The sequence below is a fragment of the Rhipicephalus sanguineus genome, chromosome 11 (genome assembly GCF_013339695.2).
Source record: "Rhipicephalus sanguineus isolate Rsan-2018 chromosome 11, BIME_Rsan_1.4, whole genome shotgun sequence".
Taxonomy (NCBI): Eukaryota; Metazoa; Arthropoda; class Arachnida; order Ixodida; family Ixodidae; genus Rhipicephalus; species Rhipicephalus sanguineus.
In genome coordinates, this window is record NC_051186.1 from 85,259,810 (window position 1) to 85,281,799 (window position 21,990).

A 21,990-nucleotide genomic window follows, 5' to 3' on the forward strand; every position below is an offset into this window, starting at 1 on the left:
CCCTTTCTATACGAGTTGTTCGAGGTGTTCAGAAAGAGCGCAGAAAATCTCAAATTCAGACGGACAAGAAGCAGACCGGAAGTCGCCTAGCAAGGAACCATAATGTCCTCAGAGACTACCGCCATAAAAAAGAAAGCATTTTAGTTTTAAGAATGCTCGAATCAATCGCAGGGAATAAAGCCAGTTGTGCGAAAAACAGCGAAGGACAATTCGGACAAAGATTTCAACACCGCCACACTTGCTACGTAGCTCGAATGGGCACTACAAAAAATTTTAGAAGGCTTCGCACAGGCTTTATTTCCTAGGCTTTGTGAAGAGCCGAAAAGCGTGCCGGGATGAAGCACCGCGCATTACTTCGAGTCACCTGCAATTCTTCGAGCGGGAAACGGGAAAGCCTTCTTATATTAGATCAACAAGAACATTCTTCGACGCTTCATTAAGTCACGATATAAGCAATAGGTACCGAGCAAAAAAAAAAAAAAAAAGAAGACACAAAGTTACAGCTTAAATATAGGCCAGACTGCAGCGAAAGCAATTTCGGGCGCATTGAAGAAGCGACAGACTCGCCGAGATAACGCTCGCGTCAGAACCACTTCCTGAAGCCGCTTCCGCTGCAGTGAGAAAGCTGAATGTGGCAGCGGCAGACGCCGCCATCACGGAAAAGGCGGCCAAGAATGAAGTGCCTCTAACGATTTCCGATCGGAAGAGAAGAAGCATCTCTACCCTTTCTCTACATCTACTCTTGCTTTAGGAAACACGTGGAGCACCTTCAACTCGCAACTGACAGCCAACTCCCGCCATTGCTTCGCTCCCCCCTCCTCCTGCTACTCAAGGAAAGCCGAGAAGCAGACCCCCACGTTCCTTTCGCCTAACCGTTGTTGGCTGACAAGCGACAGGAGAGAGCGGGAGCGGCAAGCAGGCGGAGACAGCGGCGCCAAAGGCAGTTTGTGACCAAAACAGGCCGCCACGCGCGATCGAAAGGGAGGGGGGGGGGGGGTAAATGGTACTGCAGAGAAGCGGGCTCTGAAGAAAAGTGGCGTATAAATTGAGCAATTGTGGTCCTTCTCCTGCCCAGCACTCCCTCCCCCCCCCCCCCCCCCCGCTGACGCTAGCCTGCTTTGCCTGCTTGCTAGCTTTGCTTGCCTGCTAGCCGGCATTTCGGCGCGCGGGGCCTCATGATTACACGCACTGCATCTGCGTCGAAGAAGTTGCCGCCGAAAGTGCAGTCAGCGCTGGGACCGAGCACCAGTTGGAGAGATGATAAGCGACCCTTCGCGAGAATGGCGGGTGCGATTCGAAAGGCGTACGAGGTCGTAGGGCCGCAGGTGCGGGAATAAGAAATAAAGATAAGGCGAAGATTTGCGCCTCGATTCGATACGATCGAAGCAAGGGAATGCGGCAGAGCTGCGCAGGAAAGGCAAACGCGCCCTATCGAAGTAGGGGGTCCGGGAAGTCGGTTTGCGGGCAACACGGAACTCCGCCCGTCAAAAGCGCGTTGATCAAGCTGCCATCGTGCGATCGAGTGAGCGGATCGTTTTCCCGATGCAAGTTGGCTAAACGCCGTCATGGGCAGTTCTGGCGAAACTTCGTGCATTTACGATTTTCGAACGTGCAACGACGATTGCCGATTTCCTCCTTTAGACCCTATAAGCTGTCGCGAGAGCTATAATTCAAGCAGCGATGCAGTGCACGGGGGAGCAGCATGACATTGAACAAACCAGCGCAATTGGCGACACAGATGCCCTGATATCAGTTGCTGAGCCAAGTTATAGCATACCGCCAAGTTAGGAGCAATGTAGCAGTTATGATTATCAAATTTTATGTTGCCAAAATCATGACACGAATACGAAGCACGCGGTAGTCGGGAACTCCTGATCAATTTTCACCGCCTGAGATTGTTTAACATGCATTTGTATCAAAGCACGCGGGCATTTTTGCATTTCACTGCCAAGGAAACGCGTCCACGGCGCCCCCTCGTGGTCAGCAGCGCAACGCCACGACCACTAAGCCACCGCATGTTGTACATTATCCGCGTTGCGCACTTTACGCTACCCAACGCACGGGCCCCGTCTCATGCGAAGCGGCAACCGGCAATCTGCATATACACTCTGAGAAAAAAAAAAAAAGCAAAAAAGAAGAATCCTTCGAATTTTCTGTTCGTGCTGTCTTGTCACTTATAGGAATATTCTTAAATATAAACGCGAACTCTCTTTAGAGATCATCATACTCTCGTCCGAGAGTCCTGGAATCCAAAACAGAGTTAACCTGTCTGTTTAAAAAAGAGTTATACGAGGCAAGCCAGTACTCGCCGAGAAGAGTAACACACACACTCTATCTTTTTCTTTTTGTTAGAGTGTGCGCGTTTGAAGGGGGGGGGGGGAGGTCTCCAAGGAGCCGTAGGCACTCGCCCCAGAAATGTCCGTACTTAAAGCTGGCGAGGACTTCAATGGAGCAAGAGTGTATGTAGACCGCAGTGCACTGACCTGGCGATGTATCCGCTGGTTGGACCGGCTCCGTTGCGGTCGTCCATAACCCTGGCAGGCTGACTATTCACCACCTTCCCGTCCTCGTTGGCCTTCCACGTGCTGGCGTCCTCCTTGAACTCCTTGCCCCTGTTGCGCAGGAAAAGGCACATCGCGTAGACAACGACACGTTGTTAGCATCAGCATCAATGTTCACTTATCTGCAAGAGCGCTTCGTTTTGCTTAACACTTCGCATCTATTTCACGACTTCATTTTCACGAAACAGCAGCCCTAAAGTCCCTAGATTTTTCGCTTTTACTTAAGTACCGACAACTGCCTCCTTTCACGGCCCTCTCTCACGCGCAGCTGGCGTCCGACGCCATTTTCTTCCTAACTTGGAAGATTTACAAAGCCATGCGCGTCTAAGTACATTAGCCACGCACCTTTCAGCGGACAATATGCTACCGCGACGCGCCTTTCTCCTCCCGTCAACCCCCTGTCATTAGTGAATGGGGGACGCGTTTCACCAGGTGCTGGAAAAGAGTTAGGAAGAACATGGCTGCCGAAAACGAGCGTTAGCCAATGAGATTCGTCGCCGGCGCTTCAATGGTTGTCGGTACTTAAGAAAGAACAGGGAAAAATCTAGGGACTTTAAGCAGCCCTTGTATTGACCCTAAGACGTGCATCGGATAGCTGCCCCGAAGTGCTTCCAAGCATGCGCGTGCGCGCACTCAAAACAGCTTCACCGCAGTGAGGGTAACAATGCAACGAAGCCAGCTTTACAAGCAACTTCCGTTCAGTTCGTTATTCGGGATACACTTCGAAATTTATGATTAGGCGTCGAAATTTCGCTACATTGCCTGTGCGAAGGATAGAAAATATTCCAACAAATGTGAATGAGATTAGGTGTACTACACTTCATAAAGAGCCTATAATCGACCTCATCCAGAAAAAGCACCGTGAATCACCGCAAGCTTACTTTCCTGCACACTGGATATTTATGCAGAGAAGACGCATGTGACCCATACGGCGGCAAATTATATATTAGTTCGGGCGACAGAGAGAACGTCTGACTTACACTAAGTGATACAAGCTGTTAACGCACATAGCACACCTTTGAAGTGCCTCATTTATACCCTGCTCTCAGTTTTTCATCGTAAAAATAAAAGTTAGATGAAAGAACAAGTTATTGAGAGATCACGCCGATGTGTGTTATAAATGAACAGATGCAAGCGTAGTAAAGGCACTGAAAAATTCTCAGTCTATATATATATATTACATTAATGAGTTCTCTCTAGTTAGCCTCATAACTAAAACTAAACATACGCGGGTAAGTAGTTTCGCGTTATCTAATGTGACAACTGTGGAAACATACGAACGAAACTAATACATTAGTACAAGTATTATTAGCACAAAGAAAAAAAACAGCGAGGTACCCAAGATGAACAAGACGCAAACGTACAATTAAAATATTCATACCCAAACATTCTCACGAGCACAATCACCAAGGCGACGACCCACACCACTCAAAGCGATAAAGCCTCCTATGCACATTAAAAGCAAAACGCAGCAAGCAAGGTGAGTTGCGAGCCCATCACCCACAACATTCTACAGTATTCAACCCCACACGCCCCTCCTTCACCGACATTTCACATTCGAGTAAGCAGTGCGTGTAAGGTTCTTTAGATGCAGCCCGACAAGAAAAGCCTACACCAGAGTGCATTCCACACGCAACCCCCAAACACTTCGCAAGACGTTTACGTGAGTGTCATGGCCACTTCCTCAGCCCTAACCAACACCCTGAAAGGACAAAAGACGACGCGAGGAAGACAATTAGAAAATAAGGCAACGTGCCATCACAGGAGAGAAAGATCATAGATAATCTAAAGCCACATCATACGTGGTAAGATATAAAGGAACGTAGATAAGGCGAGATTAGGAGATAAAGAAGGACAAGTGAATGCGAAGATAAGCTTAGGTACAAGATAAGGTTGGGAGTTGAAAGAAATCGTGCACGTTATGAAGCGTCGATTGCCAACTAGTAATGTTGGGCTGCACAGTGCCCAAACAAAAATATTCGTATACAAATACACGAACGTTCGCTTTTTACTTCCTGGATGATTGTCAAGGCAGCGAGGAGTTGGTCGAAGGAAATTTCCAGCCCCAGCAGGCATCACAAACACATACACACAGAAAAACGAACATAGAGATTCTTAAGGTTGCACTGCGAATCACAAAACACCGCAGGCAGAACAGGCCAGAAACTATCACCAGTGTTAGAAACCAAACGCAAGATACCACGAGGCAAGCATTACAATGACGTCCACATAACGACCACAGCAAAGATGGGGAAAACCTCCATCTGAAATGTTTACGGCAGACTCGCTGATAGAAGCAGCAAAGTTACAGAAGTTACAAACAGCAAACACACTTATCTCGACAAAACGTAAGAAATAAAAAACGATGCACGGAGTCTCGTACGCGCGAAAACCTCGTAAGAACATTTCGTGACTTGAAGCATCACGCGGACGTACTTACCGTACCAATGCACGTTACCTGTCTCGTTAAAAAGAGACAAAAAAGCTTTCGCCTCAGGAACCGGATCTTTTGAAGTCTCTCAAAGCCCTTGGTGTCACTGTATTGAAAGGAGGGGCTGTCTAGAAAGATAGTTTGGCCCCGCCCAAAAAGAAGAGAAGCTGCTGCGCTTAAACTTTCAACTACCACGCGTTAGTAGTCTGAAATTCCGAGAGGTGTTAGTCAGAAGAAGGACCGAAGAAGAGCGGAAGCCCTGGGGACACCAGGAAAAAAGATTAGCTTTTATACGTTGGTACGTCGTTAGTACGAGCGTCACGTATGCAGGGCAAGGCTTAACGTGGTTTGGATAGAGAGTAATGGAAAAAAAAAATAGCGCGGATGAGCCGAGAATTCCTAGTGATTTATTTACACATGCAAGCGTCAGTGTGCCTACTTCCACACACTTCACTAACTCCGGGGAAACGTGAACTAACACGATTTCTGGAACTACCGGTTTCTTTTCCGTTAGGTTCAGATCTTTCAGCTTTTCGGCTTACTGCGTGCCAACATCAAGCTGTAGTCGAAACGCTTGAAGGAAACACCTAGTAGGTGTACTGCAAGTGCAGCACAGTTGATTTCTTTCAATAAATAGAGAGAATCAACCAGCTTATGATAGACAAACCGGTGGTCAGTTAGGGCAACGGCATGAATACCAATGGATCGGGAACACAGGCATAGACGTCAGAGCTGTTAGCTGGGGTGAAGAAATGAGAAAATCTGCAAGCCGAAAATAGAATCAGCTTGCGCAAGTGGTATTTTGGAGATCTTCGGCAGAAGCCTTCGTCATTCACTGACCATAATAGCTATGATGATGACAGTAATAAACTCGGTCCCTGTCTAACGGCGTACAAATGAAAAAAAAAAGAAGAGACGAAACTATGGGGCATTTACCATCATCCATTTGTCTAGCGGCTGGGTAACCCCTAATGAAATATCCAATACAGTCAGAGCAACAACTACATATTTCTCTCGCGACTCCGCTGCCAACATGCCAACAATAGTACAAAATCTGTCGAGGCTAACTGCACATACGAGCATGTTTACGAGCTGAGCCATAAAGCTTCCGATAAAAATCACTACAGAAAGCTCTGGCGCTAGTGTCTGCGGAGGCTTGACAGCTACATCGGCTCAAGCCAGCATATGAAAGTTGAGTGAACCAACCGTACGTGTATTTGTCTAAGCTGTCTGTCTTTCTGGCGTCAAACGGCCTTGCGCCTTCTCGAAATCACCATCTCTAACAGCAGTATTGCTTATAAACGCAACAGATAACGATTACCCGCATGAGCAGAGACCTATTTCCCTTGCTGCGCTCACAAAACTACCGTGTACTTAGAAATCTGAAACCGCGAGGCGTACTAGATAGCGTTACAAGAACGTTTTGCAGTAGCAAGCACGATGATTGGACAAATTCGCGTATTAGCCATCATCGCCACCCTAGTGGAATGACTGCAGCGCCACAGTATTATATAGTGACTTCGGGAGAAAACTCTGGGAATAAAACTTAGAGCGCGAAAAGAAAGGTGCAGGACACGGAAAAATTATACACACACCACATACCTTTCCTTGTCCTGCGTTTTTATTTTTGCGCTGCAAGTTTTATTCCACTGTGCAGTACCAACTAGCCCATCTAACAATCCTGATACAAAACTCCAGGAGTTTCACAAGCCGAGCAAGGTTTTTTTATTTTTTTTTTCAATCTGCGCGCAGTCATCGTCAGACCAACAGAGAAAGAAACGCCGACGAGCACTGAATCTGCCACGCTAAGTAACAATGGGCGGAACAAGCCAGCGGGCAACCGTTTCACGAGACGCCGACGAAATGCGCAGGCCATGAAATCCTAGGAAGCTAGAGCCGGAAACCATTTGCGTTCTCTCCCCAGCTGACGAGCACCACAAGCACCGCACAGTGAATGGAGCCGTCGCATCGAAAGCCACGGTAAACAAACAATGCAGCCAGAGCGCACTGAGAGGTCGGCGAGATGATAGAGAGAGAGAGTGAGAGAGCGTTCATTTTCTCAAGACGCCAATGGTGCGCAGTGTTTCTCCCTCACAGTCATTAGGAAGAGGGCAATGCCCATTAGCGCGGGACACTTGCCGGGTTAAGGACGGGTTCAGAAAAAATAGAAAGCGAATTACTCCGAGCAGCGAAGGAGGGGCACAAAAAAAAAAAAAAAGGTACCGCTCGCTTTCTACGACGGCCAGGCTCTCCGCGGGAGGCAAGGAACGCAAGACGGCAGAAACGATACCGAGACACGACTCGCGCGCGGACCGAGGGCTCCAAAATTACTCGGAAAAAATCGTTAAAAATCGAGTTTAGGCGGCGGATCACGGAGTGGACGCACCGTCCTCTGAGACTCCGTGACAGCCTCTCATGTGGTGGTTAACCATCTCATCCTTTCTACTTATCTCTCCTGAAAAAAAAAGTAAGGTACTCTTCCACGTGTTGTTTTCAACCATCGCAATTAAGGACGTGCCTTACGGTGAACTCGTCATCGGGACTACCAGCACTGGACCGACGCAATACGCTTCGTATAAACTCTGGTATGGGCCCACCTGCGACACATACCGTGGGCGCCCTGAACGCAGTGGACCGATTCTGGACACGGTGCGACACGGAAGTGTACTCGTCAGAGATTGAATAAGAAGGCGCACCAAACCACAAACTCGTAAGAGTAAGCATAGAGATCGAGCTTTTGGTTTATAAAACGAATTGTGCTCTTGATGGCGTATACTTGTTGAAGAAAGACTATTACAGTACAATTTGTAGCTTTTACTGCGTAATTTCATAGATAATACATTCGTTGACCAGTTCAGATGGGGGGCTACAAGCATGCCTATTGAAATGGTGTGGTATAGATTTCACGAACGGTTTCGAATTAAACAAAACTATAAAATTTGGGTTAAATGAAGCTCACCGAATCCGGGAGACGATTATTTTACGAGCCGAAACTACGATTATATTATGAGCCACACCAAGTAGTGGGGAAACTCGAATTAATTTTAACCAATAGAGTTTTCCCTCACGTTAGCCTAATCCTATGTAAACGAACGCTTGTTCAATTTCGCCCGGATCGAAATGAGGCCTTCGTGATTGGGAATCGAGCCATCGTCCTCGTGCATAAGAGCGAAACACCATGTCTTCTAAGCCACCACGGTGGGTCCCTTGGGATACTAGCGAAAAAAAAAAATGTCACGCCTTAAAACGAACGACAACAAGAACAACGACGGTAAAGGAACACTTCCTTAGTTGAACATAACTGGGACCTCTTGCTCCGCCCCGAAAGTGCTGCGTCATTCGCGTGTCCATGGCGAGACGAATGACTAGCGAGACGGAACTGACAGGCCCGAGCCGCGTGTTCCGGGTCTCACAATTCAATCACGTCTGAGGCCGAGATGGATCGGCCACTCCGCCGAGATGCAGTTATAAAACTATCCTTTGGAACGACAACAGCCACAACGAGAGAGAGAGAAGAGAGAGAGAAAATGTCACACTAACAATACCCCCAACCTAGGAGTGACAGTGTCGTGGTTGAGAGGACGGTAGAACGACCCGCCATCTATCCGTTTCCCTGTCACTGACCCGAGTTAATGCTGTGGTCTATAGACTATAAGCATCGGCGTACCCATATGGCCTATTTCTTTTGTGTCCAGAAAGTTCTCGAAGTTACGCGCGAAACACGGAAGTTGTGGCCTGAGTCACCCTTCGCGAGATGTAGTGCCATTCCGTGTTGCTGACGACGGGAAAAGCGCAGAGAGAGAGGAATAGATACGCGGTTGCGAGTAATGGCTGCAGGAAAAATATTTACGTGTAAAGCATTCGCAGAGCTCTCAAACGAAGCAGTGAGCACGAACGAGATGCCCTAAACCCGGAAAGCTTACTAAACAAAATTTTTCGAGCCATAGTGATCGGTCGTCACAGTTAGCCAGTTCGTCGTAAATGAAACAAAAACGGCGAAAACGTGTTCAAATCAAGAATGAGTATAAAAACGTTGCGATTATTAAGAAGGCCGCAGCGGGCGACTCCATATTTAATCTTATTACCGTCTGGAGTTTTTCGTCTAAGCGTATACAGTTCTTGTCATACTTAGGTAATTCTGGCTCGAGCACAAACATGTTAGGTTCAGCATCCATGCACCGAAAGAAATGCCCGTGCACCTCAACCAAGTCCACTGGAGTTTTCGGATTTCGAATTCATAAAACCGTAGCCGTCGCGGCCGGGGTCGAATACACAACCTCAAGTTAAGCAGCCACACGCGATGTGGGGCGCAGCGGCAGTGTGAATGTCTCAAAGAAAGTCGATAGGAACTGGAGACTCGGCAAGTCGCTCGAGACTCCTTAATCAAGTGCGCGTCAAAAGTAACCCGACACTCTGCAAGAGCGGAACGGCTAAGGAACATTCTAAACCATGTCGCAATCAATGTGAAATGAAGGGCGGCAGCCGGTAAAGCTGTTAAATGATATTCAGTAAGTATACAGTGAACTTACCACCATGGCGATAATGTTCACGTGGTAGCAATAACCCTTACTTGTATACTTTACACCGCAAGCTTGAAGCCTAGTGAATACGAACGCATTATTATTATTTTTTTTGGTAGGCTGAACTTGACACAACCAAATTTTGATAAAAGCGCAGAAATCTAAATGCGCGACCACCTGTGGTGCTTTTGAAAAGCGCGGCAGAGCGGAGTTTTGAGCTGCGGGCACTTTAGCAGACTAACTGTGTTTTTTATGCTAACTAAGGGTTAACCCGAATAAAATTTTACTGCTGCCCATACAAAAAAGAGCATATAGCTGGAACTTTCCCACAAACATGCACGCTTAGGAAAACAAACTCACACTTTGGGACTCATCGATAACCCTTCATATTTTTTTTTTATATGCGCTCAAAATTAGGTCTCTAACGAACACACCCTCGACTTCACTAAACCTTCTTCGACGGTTCGACAGCGCAGCCTCAGGTCACTAGGTCATCCCACTTTGCCATTAACAATGCCATCGCAGCGACTGTCAAAGCGATTATCGCCGGACGAGCTCATAACCCCACTGCATTGGCCTATCGATGGCTTAGGATCTTAAGACGCATTACCATAACTCGCTGCACCCTCTAGCCCAAAGAAAAAAAGAAAGAAGTGCTCCCCGTAAACCACACGCGTCCATATCCTCTCTTCCGGTTCATTTCTTACGTCCATTTCCGGTGCCATCGCAGCGAGCCTTCCTAATCACCGATGGCCAGGTCACAGAGAAGAAATGCGATCTACGAATCGGTGCTAGCCAGCTCTCCCTCCTCTGCCCTTTGACTCATCCTCCTCTAGCCGCTACCGAGAGCCATTAGCTCCCGCTATGCGCGCTCTCGCCAAATTAAGCGTCATTCGCGGCCATGACACCAATGAAGCACGTGGCGCCGTCTGGCGGCCGCACGCGTCGAGAAACAACGGTTCCTCTCACACACCGGTGTGCACGTATACATGCGGCACATAGGAGAGGTTTGCTCGCGAGCTCCGAAACCACGCGGCAACGCGATACCGCAAACGGGAACCCGATGCAAACGCGAGGGCAAAACACGGCTAAGTACCGTATTTTCTCGCATATAACCAACCCCTGCAATAACCCGCGCCCGCAAGTTTAACTCTACAAAAGGAAAAAGACTATGCATATAACCCCTGAATACGCGTATAACCCACGGTCCCACTTTTTAAGCACATTTTTCCGCTTTTTCACGCGTGTTATATGAGAGAAAATGCGGTATATAGCGCGGCTACAAGCCGGTAGAGGGACAGTAATGTCCTGTGCGCGCTTGGAAAGTACCAGATGGTCGCGCGCGTATATATGCCAACACGAGGAAAATAAACGTAAAGCGAGAAAGAGAGAAAGAAAGCAACGCATCGAAGAAGAGTAATGGGACCACATTAGGCCGCCAGCCGTGACGCGGGCACCAACAGCGCAGCTTCTCCTCTATACACCTACGCAGCGCGGGATAATCACCGGTCACATAACGAAGCCAGACGGAAGGAGCTATAGGCTCAAACAGGAAGCGCGCCAAGCCACGCACCTTTTGCCTTTCACGCATCCTGTACCGGTATCTCTCTCTGTAGGCGGCGTACAGTAATTGCGTGCAACGTGCAACGAACCTGCGAGTGTGATAGATCCGTGTACAGTTGACCGACTTAGTTGGGTGGTAGTACTCTGAAATGGTTACGCTCGCGTTGATCCAGGCGTTCGCTTGCGGCAGTTCGTCGTCGTCACCGAAAACAATACCGCTTGCAAAAAAACAGCGCTAAAACTGGGCAATAATAATATCTGGGGTTTAACGTCCCAAAACCACGATTTTGATTATGAGAGACGCCGTAGTGGAGGGCTCCGGAAATTTCGACCACCTGGGGTTCTTTAACGTGCACCTAAATCTAAGTACACGGGCCTCAAACATTTTCGCCTCCATCGAAAATGCAGCCGCCGCGGCCGGGATTCGATCCCGCGACCTTCGGGTCAGCAGTCGAGCGCCATAACCACTAGACCACCGTGGCGGGGCCTAAAACTGGGCAAAGCTGCACACATTTATTTTAATGTTTGAAGTTTTCTTTCTAGACATTTGCCACCAACTCGAAGCAACGGTGTATCACGATTCTGATAATGATATTTTTTATATCCGAATTCAACTACCGTGCTTGCTCGTACGCTAAAAGCACTCAGAAATGTTGTCTGGAACTGCCTAACGTTGGATAACGTAAGTTATCCGCTGTCATAACATTCTCTTCATCCACCCTTGTCGAAATAATGAGTTGAGTGTTTTTGTTTTCTGCCTTTTTTATCTGTCCGCTTATAACCGCGTTACCGCCATGTTGAACTATTAAGGCAAAATCCCCAAGTGGCTATGCTGGCGATCGCCTACGCGAGACTTGCGCGAGACTTCGCGGGACTGTCGCGAGCCCCGCCTAAAAACCCACCTGACCTTTTTCGAGCGAGCGATCACGTCGATCGTGACGTCGGGTGACATGATGAGCGCCAAACAGATCGCCAAACTTCGTGAAAATTTTGCCAAAATTTGCGATGTCGATGACGTCTTCATCGCAACGTCACATGATGACGTCATCAACTGACCTTGTCGATCGGTCAAAGTCGACCGGTGGGCCAATCCTGGAGGCAGTTCAAGACCACGTGAGGGGGTGAGCAATGCAATCGACAGAGGACTTCAAGGTAAGTCAATGCGTGTCTCAAACTGCGTCATTTCAAGTTTGGTCAACCAACTCTATATACCCAACACATAGTCACGCTGGCTCATAATTCAGGCACCTTGCCTATAATTCATCATGGAAAGGATACCAAATTCAAACTGAGTCCGGCCGCATTGATTGCACACGAATCTTGCATCAAAATTAATAACGAAAAGCAGAGAAAGAACGAACGCTACACCGTACGGAAATAAAAGACAGTTATAGATTAGCGGGCTTAAAGGAGTACTGACATGAATTTTAAAATTTTTCGGGTTGTTGCTCTAAATGAAAGCACGGGCGTCGAGAACCCTAAAAAGAGTGTCGTGGTGCCTGGGGATGCATTGCATATATATTTAATACCGCTTCTTTCAACCAGCAGTTTCGGTTTCGAGAGGGCGCCTTCATAGTGACGTGTCAAGTCTGCCCGTGACGTCACGGGCGGACTGCAACCCACGAAATATGCACCTGCTGTCCTTTGCTGTCAGTCGAACGTGTTTCATGATGAGTGAACTGTCGTCCAGTGCCTCCGACAGCGATTTCTGTGATTTAGGCTGCATGCAGAACACAGACTTCGCAAACCAAGTGAGCTGACTTGAAACGTCATAGGGCTCTCCATGCGGTGAAGCTGCCTTGCAGATGCTGGGAGACGAAAACTTTAAAATCAAACTTAAATATTTATACGTGTTTCCCGGATGCGGTGTGGGGAGAGCGTTAACACTACATGCCAAGGAAACCAAAAACGTCCGTTTTGCTGCACTTCAAAATCGTGTCAGTACTCCTTTAATGGAATAGCAGGCTTACCGGAATAGCGGGACCGAAATGCGCATGCGCAGTACCGCACGTGACCCGTAGCGTTTACCGTACGTACGCTATTTTTCAGATTTAGCGTTAGCGTGTTTGCGTGGTTAACGTAGTGTACCTAAAACATGGCGGCAGTTCTGGACGCCCGCTTCGAACTGAATTTAGCGTTGATGTGGACGGATCCACTTTAGTAGCAAACGACTGTGCGAAAAGGCTTCGCTTGCCTTCAGGTAGCTTCGACGACAGAGTATTACGAATAACTTAGCGTAGTTATTGAGATCGCTTCCCATTTCGAAAGTCCCTAGGCCTATCTAGAATATCGGTGCAAACAAGTCTGCAACATGAAAATATTCGCTTTTGGTGCTTAGTTCATATTTATTTACTCTTGTTTTCACTAAAAAAATGAGTAATATTGCTGCGTGCGGGGATACAGGCAAGCATTCTCGGTTTTGTACTTTTCAATTTTTGTTAACGCATTCACCCTTCGCTAGGTGGTGGCGCCACCTAGCGAAGGGCTTGGGCACGTAAACGCTATCCCGTTAAACTAAAACACACTTTCCGCAACCAACGTTTGCGGCACGGTAACGCTATTCCCTTAACCCCCGCTATCACGCTAACGCTAACCTATAACTGTCTAAAGACACTACTCCCACTACACGTGCTGCTAAGTCTACGGACGTCTTCCCTTCTCATGCGCATATTTATGACTGCTAATAAATCTGGCAGCGCTTCTATTTCGATGCCTGGCTTTTCGTTCTCTCATAGGCGGGTGCCCAAGGGGATATGTAAATCACCCGAGTCCCTCGAAGCCGTTCTCTGAACAGGTACTATCGATTTTGGCTTAGTAATAAATGTAACCGCTAAATATAACCGAAAGGATATCGTCCCCGAAAATTATATAAACACAGTGAGCAGCAATACCGAGTTTTTAAAAAATGCACAAGTAAGTTAAGCTTCAGGCAAACCGGAAAGCTCGCACTTCGGCGTCGTGGTTGGAGGGCTACACGACGAGCCAGAAAATTTACAAAAGAAAAAGAAACAAGACGGAAGATAAAAATGCCCTCTATAATTCCCATGAGAGCTTCACGTGACGTCGAATATTTCGACAGCGACGACGTCGGCTTAATTAGGTGCCCAAGAAAAGCGAATTACTACACATGATATGTTGCGGGCGTACCGACGAGCAGAGCTCAGCAGTTTGAAAGTTTTACGGAGGTTAAACTGCTAAAATGCTACACAACACACTTTGACGTGTGCGGCGGTTGGGTCGCAGTATCTTTTAAAAGGATACTTGGCTTGTTTTCTTAGTTCTGATAGAACTTTATATTTACTTTCAATTGAAACGTTGCAGAATACTTCCATTTACACTTTCATTTAGTGTTTTGTTTTCGCATCTATTTGCAGGGAAACTCAAGTTCAGCCATCAGATCGTCGGTGAAAAAAAAAAAAAAAAAGCTGTCACTGCAGTGACGTTTGGTAAGCCAGAAAAAAAATGCAACAGGCAAATATAAGGATGACGGCGTGTCGCATAGATTTTGAAGGCGTGTACTCGAGCTTATCTCTTACTTTATGATCGGCAAAGATAAGCCGTAACTTATATTTTAAACGATTGAAATTCTGCACGTGGCAAGTTTTAAATTGTTTTATACTGAGCACAAACGACACGAACACGTGGGAATACTTCGGTAACAATGGCGTCAGAATGACGTACTCTCACATTGGTGCTCCTTCGAGGAAAGGAATAAAGAAAAAGAAAATTGCCATCAGTTTTCCGCGCTAGTGTCCAAAGTGTTGCCGTGTATAAAAAAAAAACAGTTACGAAAATCTATTTGAGGAGTTTAAGCTAGTTGAACGTTCCTCTCTACGTTGTTTTAACTGTACATACTATGGCCATGACAAAATCTCATTCGCGTGCCTCTCAAACCTAGTCAATGCACGGAACTAGGCAGCAGTAGCGGTTAATGCACACCGAGACAGTCGCGGAGTTGAGCGCGTCGCAGACACGAGATCCTAATTGCGCCCAAAGTGGCTTTGCCAGCGACTTGTTCCGGATTCGCCCTGTTTACTGGTCAGAAGACGAAATAGGATAACCGTGTCGAGGTCGAGGAGCAGTCTGTACATACTTAAGCACTGACTTCGAGCGAAGGAGCCCCGCAAGCGATGGAAGAAGGAGAGAAAAACAAGTTGGACGAAGTATTGCGCAACGCGATTTGTGACCAAAACGAATGGGAGGATAACACGTGCGATCTTCAGGCCAGAGCAAGGAAGCTTAAAAGGAAAGAATTTCTGGAGTGGATGTTCTCGCCAGTCCTTGCCTGCAAAATGCGAAGCCCACATTTGCCCCTACTCACCTCAGAAACACAGCATTCTCGTATATAGCTCCCTCTTAACGATCTTGTTCTGTTAATCTATATGCTAGTTTAGTTATGTAAAATAAGAAATCGCGGTTCCTGGTGGAAGTAGTATACCATGATGAGCATTGACGATCTGATGTCCAAATAAACTTGGCAAGGCTTTGCGCAGAACAAACAACCGGTGGACAGCGAAAGCAACAGAGTCGTTACCAAGGGATTGGAAATGCAGAGGAGGAGCACTAAGAAACAAAAAAAGAGTATGTGTGACTCCTTCCGGACTGTCCCAACTTGCCACTCATATGACTCTCTTTAAAGAGGCACGTTGACTCTCTTGTGGGTCACACGACTCTCCGAAGAGAGTATATTGATCTACAAAGAGAGTTGACGTGCCTCTTTAAAGAGAGTCATATACGTGGCAAAGTCATGACTCTAATTAAGGAGTCAAAGGACTCCTTTTTTTGTTAGAGTGAAGGCAGAGAGCCCGATGAAGCGACGAAATTAAGGAGAAACTGGAGATTATGGGGAAAGACGTTCGTTCTGTAGTGCACAAAAACAGGCTGAGAATGATGATGATCATCATGATGACGATGAGGCTTCTCAAGGAAACCAGTAACAAAAAGAGACACGTCGATCAGTATCTGTCCGGAAAAAATGAGCCATCTTTGCTCGCAGGGCGTGCGAGCCAAACGATGTTGTCTTTGTCTTTTTTTGTTGCAGCGCAAGCTAACATTTTATCGTGCCCCTCGTAAAATGGCGGATGTAAGGCTTAACTTATGGGGCGTAATTTCCACACCAGCAACACTTTTTTTTTAATTCTAAAACCACCTTGCTTCAGCGAGCGTGCGGTAGTTTTTACGGCGCTTCCGCTCTGGCAGACCGGTATAAAAGCGACGGCTGGGCAGCGTTTGTCCAACAAAAAGCGCCAGTAATCGAAATATTCGAGAGGCTTGTAGTTTGTCCCGAAATTTCCAACCGTTCGCGCAGTGCGGGATTTAGAGAAGAATGTTCTACGTAAGAGGCGCGACGAAAGAAAACCCAGAACAACGATATCAGACAAAAAAAAATCAACGTTTAAAAAGCCGCAGGATACGAAACTTATCCATACCCCAAAAGCAGTTCTCCCGCACTTGCCACTTGCGAAGCGATGAAAGAAGGATGCACCTTAGAAATCGAAGCGACCATGGAACGGAAATCAAATTCTATATACAATCGGAATAATTTAGCGGAACAGTATACACATAGGGGCCCTCTAATCAAGCTGCAGCTATCGATCGACAAAGTAGCGCGCGCGCAAACACAAGTGCCGCAATGGAAATTCCGCAAAGTCATTAGAGTGCGCGTGCAGAAACAATGGGGAGCCACAACTGATTCAAGTCCGGGCACAGAGCTGCGGCAGAATGCGATGTTGGGCGAGTTTGTTAGCGCTAGAAACGCGTGCTTGAAACGAAGCACTGGCGCAAAAAACTACACGGAAGAATTTCTCTCCTGCATTTAATCCGCGTAGATTTTTTTTTTTTACGCCCAGTTTCAAACAAAAGCTTCAGACTCTCTCTCTCGAGAGAGAGTTGCACGAGAGCGGAGTGGTCACTCTCAAGACGACTGCGACAACACGCGGCAACGCCGTACAAAGCCCTAAGGAGGGGCGCCAATGAAGCGAACACTCGGTAAATAAATGCATTCGCATTCAAAAACAGGATGCTTCTAATGAGGAGGGCACTAAACAATGGCACCCCTCGCGAAGTATCGCAGGCGCCGAAAAGATGTTGGAACAATTTTGGGGGGAAAACGAACTGCGCTTCATGAGGTGGAAAACAAAGAAAATTCAGAGCCCTCCTACTACTGTCAAGATGGAAGCCAGCTAAGGCAGAGGCTGTGGCTGCACGTTCTGCGGCAGCGGCTTCGCGTCGTGTTAGGGGCCGTTCACGCTTCAGTGCGCGTTGGCGCTCCTCCGATCCCCGCTTTTTTTTTCCTCCGAGCGAACGACACACGTCCGCCCAATAGCGAGTTCAAAGGGCAACTGCTCGTAACAGCGCTAGCGCTATCGCTACGTCACGAGACAAATGAGAACAACGATTGGTGAGAAGTGCCGCCGCCGAGTATCTCGACACTTGTGAAAGAGGCATCGAGGGTGGCGAGGCAGTGATGGGCGCCTAAAATTGTTGCTTTACGCGCCGATTTGTCCGCAGACGCGATCATGCAGCCAGGACCCAGCCATATATTCGCTTAAAAAAATCAATATATGACGAAAAGCGTGAAATTATAAGCTAGAAGTGCCAAAACCGAGGTATGTGATTATGGGGTACGTCGCACTAGGGTACTCCCGATTAATTTCGACCACTTGGGGAAATATCCACGTGCACCTGAATGCGACCGCTTCAAGCGCGGCCGCCGGAGTTACGCACCAAAACCGCGACCTCTCACACAACAGTGCAACACCTCAGCTCTGCGATGCCCTGAGCGCACACTGTCTCAGAGTGAAGAATACCACCAGAAAAGATTATCGGAATTCAAGGCGCCATGAGGTAAAAAATGTCAGCAATAAATAAAAAAAGAGACCGTGCAGTCGATGAAAATAGCGGGATATTTCCCATATAGCGCCCACAATATCGAACATACAACGGCCCCAAAACAGGTAACGGAAATACGAGCAAGAGTTCAATAATAAAAGTGAGGCTCATAACAAACCCCTAGTTTAACAAGAGCCGAGGCGAGGGCGTGATGGGTCCAAAAGGAGGAACACAAGCTGTGGCGGTAGACACACCGTTTCTTCCCAAAACACTAACACCGCCTGCGTTCAGGCAGCTGTCAGGACGAATACAGATTAAAAAAAAAAAAGAACGTCTTTGCCGGTGTTTAACTTATTCGCGGCTAATACAAGCAACCTCTACTTCCAGAAGTGCGCCTTCTAGAAGAATGATTCGGAATATTAGGCGCGAAGTGGACACGGACGGATAGGGAGACACACACACAGGGCGCCAAAAGTCGAGACAAGTGGAAAAGGTTGATAATTGAGGCTAAGCATATCACTGAAGCCGGTGTTCGCTTCGTGAGTGTGGCCTCCGTATCTTTATCACAGAAAGAGTTGCGGTATCTGAATGTGACTGCGGAGCAATGAAACGTGACAACACTGCCTGTATAAATAGCACCTGGTTTTTTTCTTGGAATAAACATTGTTGGCAGTGGCGCCCTGTGTGTGTGTCTCCTTATCCGTCCGTGTCCACTTCGCGCCTAATATTCCGAATCATGCAATACCAACACGCCCAGTTGATTACCCTCACTTCTAGAAGAAGCATTGCGTTGGTCCCCGAGGGCGCGAAGGAACGGGTGCGCTTATAACCGAGCAAATACGGTAGTAAGCGAGTGACACACGATACGTAAGTGCACGCGATTAGCCACGAGGTTAATAACGCCATTACGCCGGCGCAATTAGGAGAACCACATGATTAACAACAAATACATAAGTGGAAGAAGCCATCTGAAACTAATGAATGCCACAAACCCGCGTGCCGGGAAGCTACGCTGTGATGGGAAGCTTTAGAAATAAAGGGCACGGAGAAAAAACATTCACGGTGAAAGCGTCCCCGAAGCAAAACTTGCGATCACACCAGTAACGAGACTGGGGCAACACAAAACTTAGTAACTTTTCCCGCTTGAACCAGTAACTATGCTATCGTATAAATTGATCCAGAGAAATATAACAGAAAAGAAAGCGGTGGCCGAGCCGTTCTTCAAATGACACCCTGGGGGCGTGTAAGACCAAAAGCTTTTGGTTGCGAACAGCAAACTAGGAACAATAAATGTGCACAACGCTTACGAAAGTACGACGAATGATCAGTGGCTTCAACATTTCCTTCCGCTATCTCAAAACGTACAACGACCAGAGTTTGGTTGCTGCTGCTTTTATTTTTTTTTTAGTATTGTACAAGCATTAAAAGAAATGATAGAATACCGCAGCTTTAACGCTGGCCTTTGCGGGATTCCGGCGCGAAGTGAAGAAAAGTGCGTGACAGCGAGTCCACGTCCTGTAATAACACCGTGACAGTTGAGGAGAGAACAAAAAAAAAAAGACTCCTAATAGAAGCCCGAAACACGCACGAAAAAAAAAAAGTAATAAATGCGAATGTTCCACTTCGTCCATACCTCTTTCACAATAATCGGTGATAACACAGAAGAGAAACGCGTCTTCGTGGAACTAGTTGCAGTTTTGTTTGACGTTAATAAATATACGCGAATAAATTTGCACAGCGTCTATTGTAGAAAGTTGCAGCAAATACAACGCACCTCTTTTTTTAATCTACATACAGCTAAACTCCTTCGCAGCTCAGTCTTTCGCACAACGCCCATACACGCAAGATGCGGCGTGCCTTTCTGGACGCCAAATTCCTGAAACGAGGTACGGCGTGCATAATGTCGGTCATTGTTTTTTCACCGAACTTAGTCTAGAAGACATCCCACAGTTGGACTACAACGGGAAATGAGGTGGAAAACCGAAGTGAATTAGAGGACCTGAAGTGATTAAGAGACATACCGTGCGGATCGCAGAAACCGAGCATGTTCTATCACTGACGTCCTTTCCGTGGCGGAAATGACGTCAGTAAGGTCATTTCCGTGAAGGAAATGACCTAGGTAAATTGCAGCAGAAACCCGGTATGAAACACTTCAGTTTTGAGGAAATGAGAGCCGCGACGCAGCCCTTCTTAAATGCAAGGTGAGAAAAATATGAGGCGAACCCGAAGAAAAGAAGCTAAAATGCCGTCAGCGAACCCGGCCTTGTCTAATATTCGGATTCCTTAGAATGAGATGTAGCCACTTTTCAACTGGGCCCAAGCTCACGCAGTCAAGGACCGGTTTCAGATAGAAAATAAATTCAGAATTTAACATCAGTGTCGTATACTTCCGTGAAATGTTTATTCTAGGCCCATCCAAAATTTAAAAAGCAAATAAACACAAACTGCCAGACTAAATTTCGCGATCACTGTGAGAGAAATTTAAGAAGAAAACTTTAGCCGTCGGACAAATATAAGTGACGCGAAATTAAAAAAAAAAAGTCCACTTCAATCAAATTAAAAGAGGCGGAATGAAAAGAAAAAATTTTCCATCTAATTACAGCACGAAGCTTCGCAGTTCTGAAACTTGTACATCCATGCTACAGTCAATAGTGGACGACAACTTTTCTCTCTTTCAGGAACTTCTCTCCGATTAAAAGGCTGAATGGCTCTTTCAGAATAGAGTTTCCCATGAACAACTACGCAATAAAAAAGCACCCAAGAACACGAGACCGTGGAGATCACAGCGCTAACAAGTGGACCCATTTCGACCCACTACTAAATAACAGACAACAAAATGGCGAAACGAAACGGAGAGGATCAGCTTGACCCGAGAGCCGTTCCGATTAAGCGCTGTTTGTCGTTTTTTAGGCACCCACAAAGGCTCTGCCTCTCATTAGCATAGCGACTCGCTTTCTCGTCATCCCAAACCGGTAAAAAAAAAGACAGAAAAGTGACTAGAGATCCGCGTCGAAGCGGCGCTTAATCTGCCGGACAAAGAACTCCCCACCAGCGCCCCCCAGGCGGGTGGGATCGGAACTAATCCGACCGGAGAGATCGTTAACTGCGCATAAAATTTGCAAGCCAGAATCGCGGCCCGGACGGCCAACCAACGCAGTTGGACATACATGCCAGGGATACATTTCAACATAATGGCCCCGACAAGCGCGAAAGAAAGTACAGAGTGGTCGCTACACCGTATTTCCGAGAAAGTCAGGAAGTGCGGCAGGCGCTCTAATTGAACCGGACCAACGATAAATCAACGCCAGCAGAAAAGAAAAAAAAAGGGTAAAAGAAGTGCAGTGAACGTTCCTACTTCTTTAGAAAGTTCTCGGACTGCATGATTAAGAGCTATACATCGGTGTCGATGTTGAGATGTTTAAAAATAAGAATGAAATGTTGAACGTACGCATCGATGGGGCTACAATAAGTCCAAATATGCGAACGGAAAAGCGTTGAAGAAATCGAAGAAAGAAGCAAATTAACATGAAGAGCGGAGGATATGTGATAAGGTTTAAAATAGCGGGAAAATAACGTCAGGAGGTGGCGGCAAATGAAAATGTGCGTAAGTGCAGAGAGAGGGATCGCGTGAAGAGGAAATTAGTGACGTAGGTATGTAAGGAGAAAAGAAAGATCGGGGCATGAAGAATAAGAGAAAGGGGGTGGTTGTGGGGAAAAGAACAAAAGGAAAAAGAAAAGATAAATCAGTGGCACTCGAAACAAGATACATAAAAATGAGGCACTCGTGCAAAAAAAAACTCAGATTGCACAAAATGAGAAACGTATCAAAAACACGACAAATAAAAAGAAGCATACCTGGTACTGAAAGAAAAACAACACAGCAGTTAAGCAGGCACCGCAACAATAAATCATGAACAATACACGAAAACAATAGCGGGATCTGTAATCAATACAAGGGTATCGCCATGTATATCCCAGCATGGTCACCTGCCCCTAATTAACCGGAAATCAATGTTTCATGTGCAACAAATATGCGCTTTCTCGCTATTTTAGTGATAGCTCCGATATTATTATCATCTAGACA

General features: G+C 46.8%; 1 protein-coding gene across 11 annotated transcripts in view; it reads right to left on the minus strand.

Moving 5' to 3' along the window:
* Positions 1–21,990, minus strand: part of LOC119374441 (synaptosomal-associated protein 25) — a 302,757-nt gene that overhangs the window by 33,772 nt on the left and 246,995 nt on the right. For 6 of the 11 annotated variants that reach the window (XM_049420422.1, XM_049420424.1, XM_049420426.1 and 3 more), the window contains 2 exons: positions 4,225–4,263; positions 2,484–2,612 (listed from right to left, as the gene is read on the minus strand). In XM_049420422.1, coding sequence (XP_049276379.1) covers positions 2,484–2,612; positions 4,225–4,263 — 168 coding nt within the window. The remainder of the gene's footprint in view (positions 1–2,483; positions 2,613–4,224; positions 4,264–21,990) is intronic. The other 5 variants (XM_037644535.2, XM_037644533.2, XM_037644539.2 and 2 more) reach the window with 1 other exon arrangement.